General features: G+C 40.4%; 1 protein-coding gene across 1 annotated transcript in view; it reads left to right on the plus strand.

Annotated features, from left to right (window-relative positions):
* Window positions 1-11,563, plus strand: part of THSD7B (thrombospondin type 1 domain containing 7B) — a 297,251-nt gene that overhangs the window by 152,423 nt on the left and 133,265 nt on the right. Inside the window, exon 9 of the mRNA XM_015635401.2 lies at window positions 9,939-10,130. Coding sequence (XP_015490887.1) covers window positions 9,939-10,130 — 192 coding nt within the window. The remainder of the gene's footprint in view (window positions 1-9,938; window positions 10,131-11,563) is intronic.

The following is an 11,563-nucleotide window of genomic DNA, read 5'->3' on the forward strand; positions in this document are numbered from 1 at the left end:
ATAAAAAACACATACTGTTGGTTAACCATCTCTTTTAATGGAATAGGTTTTGGATTGAAATTTTAAGTATGCATGAAGACAGTAAGATACCATTTGCACTGTTGGGATTTCAATAATGTATGGAATTAGCAGAGCTTTATTATATTTCTGTGCCTGCATGCCCTCCATAGAGTGAAAGTTGTAATAAATATAAGTTCAAAGGTAAAATTCTATTGCTGTGCATGAGAGGAGAGAAAATAAATTAGAATACTGTAATCATGCTCATATATGTTATGAATTTTGAACAGTGTCTATTAGAAAGTTTGTCAAAATGTGCTTAGCTTTGAAAATACAGATTAACGCTGAAGGTTTTAATATTGTTCTTCCTTATATTCCTATTCCTTGCAAATATAAGTGTAAAATATCTCCTGCCGAAAGCAATTGTCATAAAACGACACTTTCCTATTTTAATAGCTGAATAATCAGAACAAAAATATTTTCTAAGTTGCAGAGAGATTATTGCTTTTTTCACACAAAGAAATTTAGTGGTGGAAAACCAAATTTTAGCCGGATATTCTTTGCTTTTTGTGTTTCTATTCTTATATGTGAAAAGCGTGTCCAAATGTCTCCTGACAGCTTCGACACTTCAGGGTGATTAAAAATGGGGTGAGGTGTGCTCATCTGATTCCATTTACTGATTCTGTATTTTTCTTTAATCTGGTAGCAAAGTTAAAACAGCAGCTCTCCTACAGGAGCTGGAAAGTCAGTTAGGGGATGAGTGGTTGGTGTCAATCTGGATCCTTTGGAGTTCTTTTTTTTTTTTTTTCCTTTTCTACTTTGGAGTAAATAAGCACCAGGTCAGTGTGGGAGAGCAGCTGCTGGCACTGAACCCAGCAAACATCATTTGTCTGAGCTTCCACCTCAGCACATGGTCCTTCAGCCTCTCTGAGACAGCCCCAGTTCAGTGAAATTTGGACAAAAAAGGCAATTCCTTCTCCTGAGTTTTCTTCCCTTACCTTCCTTTTTGTTGTCCTCTGTCACCTCCCTCTCTTTTCCTGTGAGCCCAGGGTGAACCATGAGGGCACTACAAAAGCGTTGGCAATGACCTTTTTTTGACATTTTTTAATATTGTCTTCAGGTTTTAGCTCTGTCACTCAATTTGGGAAAACCAAGCAGCTCTTGGTGCACACACACCCTATTTTTTTTCAGTGTGTTTTAAACAGTTTGGATACTGAATAATTGGGAAAAACATTGATAGATTTTTGTTTTGTTTTGTTCCTGAAAGCAACTGTCACCTTTAAATCTATAGAAACTTTTGGAGAGAGAAAATATCAAGAAACTTTTCTGAATAAACCATTTTAGGTCAGAAGTGGTTCCTACCTTTAAATTCTTCTCTTGATGCCAAGGTAGTTGAGATGTAAGCAGGATTATACTGTTCCAGTATAATCAGTGAACCAGTTCCAGAGGGTGGAGCAGTTTAGAGACCAAATGCAGTTTAAATGGCACTAGAGGAATGATACACTACTGACTGAAAATGCAGGCATTGTTATTAATGATGTAATTAGAGTTCCACCTCCTAGGCAAAGTGGAAGCACACAGAAAATATTGTTAATATTGTGTTTCCTACATTTGATTTATCCCCATTTTAAGTACTAAATGATCTATGCAAAATACAGTGGGAATTAATAAACACTCTGTCTAAAATTCACAGCTTTATTATGTAAAAATGGTTCAAGCAGAGGTCAGGGTACATTAGCCAGAAGTAACTTAACTCAGCTGAAGAATGTCTAATGCACTTTACATGCACAGTTGCTACTTGGCTAAACCTGGGTGTGCAGTGGGAAGTTCTCAAGAACCGAAGGTCATGGCTTGCTGTTCGTATTGTTTTTGGTCAAGAACAGTTCTCAGACATTCATCGAGACCCTTGACTGATGATCATCTCTGGTACTGGGTGTATTTTCTTTATTGCAATTTTTAAAAGCTCAGTTCTGAGATTTGTGGATCAATTAGAGACAAAATTGAAAAAGATAGTAGTAATAATAAAAATAAAAAATAGCCTAGTATTTGGTCCTGCAGACTCTGAACATTTCCTGATGGATAGTGGGAGCTCTCAGAGTTGCTTTATGAGCTTAGGCCAGACTCTGCAGCTGAACTAGAACACATTTTTGTGTTAACTGCTTCTAAATGAGCTCTTAGTTTTAAGTAGTTGGCATAAATCTAATTTTAATTTACTGTTTTCATTTTCTTTTGCATTGATCCTCTTTTTGTAGAGATTCAATTGCAGACTTGGAGAAAGATGTTTTTTAAAGAGTCCAGATGGTATTTCCAATTATTTATTATCATTAGCATTCACTGTATCTGAAAACAAGACTTTTGCCAACTTAGATCAACCTCATCTGCTGTACTATTGTTTACAAATTTTCAGTGTCCTGTATTAATGCCAACTCATTTTTGGGGTGGTTTCTGGGGCTACTAGAGAAAAAGGGTCTGCTATTCCCAATACATTGCAAATTGCCAATTTACTTTGGGAATAGCACTTGGCTAACAATCAGTGATAGGTTTCTCATGCTTATGAGGAAATGAGCAAGGCATGTCATTGTTAAGAGTAGCATAATCTGAAGAAAAGTCATAATAATCAAGCCAGAGGGTACAAAAGCTTTGTATTTTTCCATGTCTGAACACAAAAGTTTTCTTTTTGGCGTCAATGGCTGTGTGAGGGCACAATTAATTTTCTCTTTTTAATAAGCCCCTTATAATTTAATTTTTTTCAAGTATTGAGATTGAAGATGGGACTTAAAGTTTTCAAAAATAAAATATTTGGAAATTCACAGGTGTGATGCATTGGGTGTAAAATGCCAGCTTCTTTTTTTCTGAACTAAAATGCCTGAATTCTTCCACTAAAAGTATTCTGCCCTGTGCAAAGATATAAGATGAAGTGGATTTTGTACACTATTGGAATGAACAAGTCCACTAATACTTTTTTTCCTCAAAGCTTTGAGAATATATGTATATTTTATAATATTTTAATACATTGGAATTATTTGTGTAATTGGTTTCTACAATATTTTGTGGTGTTTAGCATTTGGAACAAAGCAGTACACAGAAGGAAATAGGAGGACACCTGTTTCAATTATACCATAGCAGCAATTTCAACAATAAATCTTAATTGCAATCAGTCTTGATCAACCCACCTGTGTAGATTCCCTCATTTAGAAGGAGGAATGATATGGAGAGAAAAAAAAGGAAAAATTGGAAAGAAAGGAAAAAAAATCCTGCAGAACACTAATATGGATTATGTTATATTCCTTTACTTTTAAGTTTTCAGATTGCTGCACTGTTAATTATTACAAACAGCAGCCTTAATTTCCATCCTTTTCTCTGGGGATACAGTAAACCATGTTTACTTTCAGCTGCCACTTGAGCAATTTCTCTTCCATTCAGGAGGGATTGTGCAAACAGTCATGAGGTAGGACTAATTCTGCTTCTGTGCCCAAGCTCAGCAGGTGAAGGTGCAGCAAATTCCTTGAAGTGACAACTTGTCTTTCTTGTGTGGGGTAGGAGACAGAGCAGAGCTGATCTCTCCATGGGTAACCTCCTGCAGGTGTGTTGGTTGTTTTAACCTTGAGTGTGGAGCACTGAGGAGTTCTGGGACCTTCTCTGCAGGCCTGGCAGCTGCTCACTGACGTGCCTTTCCTGTGCTGAGCTTTTGTGGAGCTTCCTTGGGGCCACAAATGAGTTTTCTTAAGTGCATTTACATAAAGGGAGAAAAGAATTGTGGATAAACAGTCCAAATTGCAGTAGAGGATGTATAGGGAAGAGAAACAGATACTGCTTTTTTTTCTGTACTTGTCATCATCTTTTTCTCATAACTTCTGTAATGATCACTTGGACGTAGGTAACAGACAGGATTGTGGCCAATAATGCAGGGATTTGGTTGAGACTTCTGATTTTATGGAGATTTTGTAATATATTTCCAGACATTGCTTTTCCATATTAATTATCATTGCCTCTGTTCCTTTTTTGTACTTTTTGTATTTACTTTTCCCTTATACTTTCCTGCATTGTTGTTCCCTTTTTCTTTATTGTGCATTATGTGATTAAAAATGTTTTTGTAGTGGCATTTGACCAAGTCTTCTGACTCAAAACCTTCAAGATTGTCTCATCTCTTTTGTTTTTTTCCCCCCCAAAGAATGTCCTGGTTTATTTGTGTTTGTTTCCTCTTGTCTGTCATGAGTGGCTTGTTCTATTTCACAGCTTCACCTTCTTTCACGCTCTCGACCTCCCTTCCTCTTAATCTCTTTTGCATCCCCTTCCCCTCCGTGGGGTTCTGATAATAGTGATGGACCAGTGCAATTAAATTTACTCCATACACCACTGCTTTCCCTGACAAACTGACACCTCTCTTCTCCCGTGTTCTTACCTGTTGACTGGCATTAAGCAAAGTCAGGCAGGAGCCAGGATTTCAGTGGAGTGTGACATTCATCTTTGGAGATGACTGAGCACAGGAAGCCCTGGATGCTTTCTTCTCTGAAGCTGGTTGTGCAACCCGGGAAAAAAAGTAAATCTGTGATGTTGTGATGAGATGAAGACATTCAGGAGGGTTATAGGAAATTTCTCCTATTGTAATTTGATTGTTACTGCGTTTAAATGTGACATTTTCTTTAGTTGATGAGATGCCCAGGCCAGGATCCTGCCAGCACAGTTTCTCTGCATGCAGTTGCTCTCAGCAAACTGGCATGCAGTCAGTAGGAATCCCTCCGAATTTACTGCTGCCTGTTGACATCTTACTCTGTTACAGGCAAGTATTTAATCAAAGTTTATTGTCATTCTTTTCTGAGATTTAAGTGGGACGTAAAATTTTACGATACGTATAGTATTTTCAGTGACAGCTTCATCATTTCCACTGAATAATTTGAAATACTACAAGAAGAAATATTGATGGCAAACTGGTAATTGTCATTAAGTATGCAGCATTTTTGCAGCAGTCACTTGTGCAAAAAATAAATTTTCTGAACTTCTAGGTAGCAATGCAGAACGGTCTGAAGTGCAATTCCTTTGTCTTGGGCCTTTTCCCATCATGGAGGACACTTGAGGCTCTAAACGTGTTCAAACCTAAAAAGTTCAAAATGACTTTGCAATTTTTCTTTCTAAAAAATGAGCATGGTATTATATTATTGAATGTCAAAAGGAGAACACTTGGTTTGTTATTGAGTTGATCTTTTGATTCCTGCTGCCTGATGGGATTTTTATTATTGCTGCCTTAGTTGTCTCCTGTTCAGTGGACATTCCCTTTTTCCTGAGCCAGGAGGGATGTCCTTGGCAGGAGTAATTAAAAACTGTGTCATGGGAGATGGGCACAACAGGTTACTGGGAAGAATGAGACAATGCACCAGAGCTGCAAGGCAGGGTGTAAAACAGACAGGTGCAGTTCATTATTGGACTGATTCCAAACAAAACATTCCTCTTGGTTCAGTGCCTCACCATGAAGTGCATTACTCAGGACTGTGGGAGTGGCTTCTCCTTCTGGAAAGCAAAAGACAATGAAAAAAAAACTAAGTTTCTGGAAAGAGCCCAAGCTCTTCAAGGAGGATCTTAGGTCATTCCTTATTTTGTTTCCCTCATTGGGAAGAATTTAGTTTGCTTTTAGGCAAATTAAAAATTTCACTCAGAATGGTGTTTCTCTGCTACCTTGTTAAAGAATTCAAGTGAGGGACCAGTACATTAGGTAATGAGCGACTTCGTTAGCAAATATATTTACAAAAATGCCATGCTTGTCTTCTCTTTTGTAATTATTACACCCTGACATGAAAGAAAAAGGATTAAATCTTTCCTGTAAAATGCTATCTGTTGGGTATATCTTGAGTATTTAGCTTTATAGTCACTAAACTATTCAAGTACAAGGCAATCAGTTTAAAAAAATGCCATTAGAGTTGGCCAGGATGCTTTCAATAAAGCATTTTGAATAGAAAACTGTAACATTTTTCTTAACTACAGCTTCTTTTAGGAAAGCAAGCTTTCAGCAAGGCTGGGAACAATCAGTGCTTAAGGCATGAAATAAAGAGCGTGTGAGAGGGATCAGGGCTCTGGGCATGCTGAGGGTGCTGTTTGAGTTCTTGCACCTTGGGCAGATCAGAAGCTGGATCATGTGGGTTGTGCTCTCAGGTGATGGTGTCTGGTTGTGCTCTTGCTCTCAGCTGCTGCTGTCCAGCACCCACAGGTGCTTTTCCACTGGGTACCCTCCAGCCTGGAGAGATGCTTGGGGCTTCTGTCATCCCAGTGCAGGACCTGGCTCCTGGCCTTGTTGAACCTCACACAAATGGCCTCAGTGCTTTGATCCAGCCTGTCCAGATCCCCTGCAGAGCCTTCCTGCTCTCCAGCAGATCCACACTCCTGCCCAGTTTGGTGTTGTCTATGGACCTGCTGAGAGTGCCCTCGACCCCCCAGATCATCAGTAAAGACATTAACCAGGGCTGGGCCAGGTGCTGGGCCCTGGGAAGCACCACTGGTGACAGCCCCAGATGGATGGAGCTCCAGTCACCACCACTCCCTGGGACTGGATGTCAGACAGGTTTTTACCCAGCAAACTGTGCCAGTCTAAGCCATGAGCAGCCAGTTTCTCCAGGAGAATGCTGTGGAAAGTGGTTCAAAGGCTTTGATAAAGTCCAGGCAGATACAGATACAGCTGTTCCTCATCCATTAAGTGGGTCACCTTGTCATAGAAGGAGATCAGGTTAAGCAGGACCTGCTTTTCCTAAATGCATGGTGGCCAGGAATGGTTCCCTGGTGCTGTATAGGCCATGTGATAGCATTCAAGATGATCTACTCCATGACCTTCCTTGGTCCTGAGGTCAAGCTGCAGGCCTGAAGTTGCCTGGATCCTCCTTCCAGCCCTTCTGGGTGTCATATTTGCCACCGTCCAGACACCAATCACCTCTGGGACTTTCCTGGATAGCCAGAACTTCAGGTAAAAGATGGAGAGTGGTGTGGTGAGCCCTTCTGCCAGCTCCCTCACTAGATTTGCGTGGATCCCCCATCTGGCCCCATAGAACATGCTTGTGCATGTAAAGGTTATGGAAAGATCTAGAAAAATTATTCAGCCATATGTGAGATAAGAATTACACCTTCAAGGCACTGAGTGGATAGTTTGGAAGCTCTTGAGAATTTAATATTCCCTTTAAATCTGCGACAATGCATAAAGCACACTTCAGCTATATCCTGTTCTAGTATTTTTCATGGAAAATGAAAGATTATTACCTCCCTTTGTTGTATACAGGAGTTTTCTGAGAATTCTCTGCCAGGCAGCTGGTACAGAAGAAATTTCCCTTCTGCAGTAATAGAAGGCAGTAATTAAACCTGAACACGGTGAATGGAGCTATAAAGTAAATCAAAGTGAGTGTTGAATTGTACCTTCATGCACCCGGTGGTAAACTCTTTCTAACAAAGCACACAGCTTTCTTTCTTTGCCCAAGAACTGTGAATTGCAGCCTCTTTTTGCAGTGTTGCTGTTGCTGTCACCTGCTGTAAATCCAGTGTGAAAAGAAATCGTGGAAGGAAGAAGTTGAAAGTGTGTTTGCCTCCCTTCCCCACAGGGTGGTCACTCCACAATATGTGCCATGTGAGCTATTGGGTAGAAAAAGGCACTCCAAAGGGGCCCCAAGTGTTTGATTTAAATCATCTTCTGAGAGGAATGCGTCGGGTTTTTTCAAGTCAGATTAAATCAGTGGAAAGGCTCTCTTGCCTTTCAACAAGTAGTTCTTCTCTGATGCTTAGATCTGTAGCACAGTCCGATAGATGGAAAATATTGGGCTAAATTCAGAATTTGGTGAACATCATGGCACTTTCTGGCCGTGAAGTCCTGATGTAACAGATAACCTGTGCTGCCGATGCAGGCGTGGGGCTCACGCTTTCAAGGCCAGTGTCCCATCTCATCCTGTCTGGTTCTGAAGCCTGTCCCAGCCTGTCCATGTGCTTCCCTGTCAGTCATGGGAGAGGAGGACAGGTGTTTCACCCTGCTTCACCAAACCATGTAATCTCTTGATGCTACTGTACCATTGACTCCTGAAATCAGCCTGCCCAAGCCGCCCTGCCGTTACCTGCTGCCGTACGACAAGCTGCCAAAACGTTAGCAGGGATTTTGACACTTAAGTGACTTGGGAAGACAGCTGGAATAAGGCTTACAGGTTTATTTGCTGTTTTCACACTGTTTTTTTTCTGAAGGTAGTTCTCAGCATTAGGTGAGCATGCAAAGCAGCAGTGGTGATACGGGGGCTGGTCAAAGCGGATTCAGCTTGGTTTTCCTTGGGATGCCAATTGCAGCACCGATGGATGGGGGCTCTCTGTAGGGGGGTGGTGCAAAGACTGGGCACACCGAGCCTTTCCAGGTGAGTAAAAAGGAAAGGGAGTATAAAACCAAAGTATTTTTAACCATATCTTGCAGTCTGATTGCCTGCTGGATCCGCTGTTCCTTCTCATAATACGCATGAAAAGTTTTATCTGTGCCTCGAGGGCGATGAGCCTGTCTTCATTTAGGGATGCATCTGCAGATAATAGTGCCGTGCTGTTGACAGCTTTATGTGCTCACAGCCTGCCTCTCTTATTTACTCACTTGTAGATGTGGGCTCTTGTAAAAGCAGCACAGTTTCCTACCCTCCCAGTTATAATTGCTTCCCGGGCTGCCTTGTTATGGAGCCTGTTCCTGGAGTGTGAGGTGAAAGAGGCACTTTCTGCCATTATAATTTTTTTTTCTTGTGTATAATTAAGCCTGGATAGTCATTATTATGTTTTTTTTTCCAAGGTTCATAATTAAAGAAACCTTGAAGGAGAGGTTTGTAACGATTACAAGGCCAAAAGAGGAGGTAACATGTGGTGCGACCCTTTTGTTTATAAACAGTTGAGCTTCTCGAAACTTCAGTTATGTAGCTAAAGTTTCCTGAGGATTCAGAAGTACTAAATAACAGAACAGTGTAGCAAGGTCAGTCATGACTGTTCACTGCTTAAAATACATTTGTAAGACATTGGGTGTAATTGAGTACTGATGGAGTTTTATTTTAAGAATTTTTATGAGTTATGATGTCCTTGTAAATTCTATTAATTACTCAAATTTCTTATTTAAAAAAATAGTTTCTTTTATTTTCCTTTCTAAAAACGACAGTTTCCTGTGTTGTATTCCACATGTTGCATTCCTCATGTGCCTTCTTTTGCTGCTCATTCTTGCAGTTGTTCTTTTGATTGGTAATGTTTTTCCCCATTGTCCTTGTTGAAAGGGCTTTTGGAAAGATGCTTCTCATGAAGAGGCCTGCTTTGGTCCAGGTCCCTTGGTTCATCTGCAGCAGAAAGTATTTCTCTTTTGGATGGTGGTGGCCCAATAGATTAGTAATTTTAGATCTAGCTGTTTGGTGAGAAGCAAGGGTCAGAAATAAGAGTGGCTCATTCAAGTGAAGCTGAAGGGGAAGGACTAAAACATCTGCCAAATACTTCTCTGGCCTACATGAAAAAAAAAATCTGACTACTTTGGGGACCTGCACAATTTGTACTGTGGAAAGTAAGTTCTGTAGGTAGGGATTGCTAGAAAATATGAGGGAATTATCATTGCTCCTGTTGATACAGGGGTATTAACATATTGATATAGTATTGTATCAATTGTTCTGTTAATATATTACAGCTTTCTACTGATGAGATTATCTCATTCCTTTCTCTTACCTGCTTCAGAGAGTGGACTGCATCCAAGATATCACACACCGAGCTTGAAACTCATTTTTGTCTTCTTAGCTTTCCTGAATATTAGATAGGTGTTCAAGTATTACACTTTGCAGCCTGAAGCCTCACCACATGTTGTTCAGTAGCATATTCCTGCATGGGCAGGTGGACATTTGATGTGAAGTCAGTCTGTTTGCTGCAGGCTGTGGGTGTTGAACCAAGCTGTGCCTCCCTCCATGTCTATCTTGTTTCATTTCTTCCAGGTGAAGAAGTACCACATCACCTCTGCTCAGAGCTTCCCCATCCCGAGGTGGTGGCCTGTGAAGTCCCTTGTGCGAGGGACTGTGTTGTCAGCGAGTGGTCCCCGTGGTCCCCCTGCTCCCACTCCTGCTCCAGCAAAAACGCCGAGGGCACTCAAAGCAGGAGCAGGTCCATCCTGGCCCTCCCAGCTGAGGGTGAGTGCTGATCGTTTCTGGATAGTCACTGTTCCTTTAATGCACTGACTTCTTGTCCTGAGCCAAACTGTTTAGAGCAGAGCTGATCCCAGTTCCTCAGGAACCAGGGGTAATAGTGATGCTTGTCTCTGCCTGGAGACTAAGAGACCTTGATGGACTGGAGTTCATGCATCACTTGGAGAAATTCTGTCACAGTTCAAAACTATTTACTTCAGCCTCTGAATTGCTGTCTGTTGAGGGCCTGTCTAGGTGTGAATTTGGTTCTGGAGAGCTTCTTCCTCTACCAGTAAAATTGCTGCATGACAGAGTCATCATGCAAGTGTCTTTATATGAGAACATATCAGGAGTGATATAAAACCGGTGAGCTGTGAAAAATGAGGAAATGGAAAACTATTTGCTTATTTTATTTAATTTCCTTTGGATCTTCATGGACATACCATGTATCTGTTTTTTTACATGTTAACATCAGTGGTCCAGCTATTTAAGCAAACCATTTTGTATTAGGAGTGTAGTCTTCTAATACAGTTACATGTATGGTAATTAATTTATGTGTTGGTTTGTCACACAGGATTTGAAAGGTCTTGGGTCAAGTGCATAAAAATTCATAAAATGTGAAGGGGTCCAACAGACTAAAGCCTTGTTGATACAAAATACCTGTTAGGGCCAAAACTAAGTGTAGTTAATGCAGCAGCAAAACACTTTTAGATGCAAATCTAGTCCAGGAAGAGCTCTGTTAAGTGCTATTTTATAAATTATCATTAAAGCCACCCACTGTTTCTGGGCTATTGTAAGGACTTGATCTTGCAGACCCTTACTGATGTGAAAGGTCTGTATTCACATAAACATCCTCATAAGCACTTGTGAAGAAAATTGGGACCCTTTAGGATGAAAATAATTGTTGATTGAATGATAATAACTACTACTAAAAAGTGTATGACCAAGAGAGTAATTAAAATGAAAATATAGTTTGTCTCATATTTTCCATGGAGGTATCACCCCAGGACAGTATCAAATCCAAATAATAGATAAAACATGGAATTATGAGAGTGAAATTGAGAAGGAGTGAATTCTGGAAGTACAGAAACACAAGCATCTCAATCTGAAAGGCATATACCTAAAAATGGTGTACTCTGAGCTGAATACTTGAAGTTTCTCAGGAAGGAATAATTAACTATTAAACTCAAACTCCCTTTTTCTGTGCATCTGTAGCAATGGTGTAACAATTTGCTGTGCAGAGTCACACATGTGTGTGCATATAGTGATTGAAATTTGGGAGAGTGGAAGTGCAGTTAATACCATTATCACTGCAATATTAAGGCAATTTTAAATTACCTGCTTTCTCTACCATTTTCATACCACTGAGCACCTGACTTCTACAGAGCTCTGGTACCTTTGTAAGGGCCATTTTGTTTGGCCTCTGTCAACAGAGGAAG

This window comes from Parus major, chromosome 7 (genome assembly GCF_001522545.3).
Source record: "Parus major isolate Abel chromosome 7, Parus_major1.1, whole genome shotgun sequence".
Classification (NCBI taxonomy): Eukaryota; Metazoa; Chordata; class Aves; order Passeriformes; family Paridae; genus Parus; species Parus major.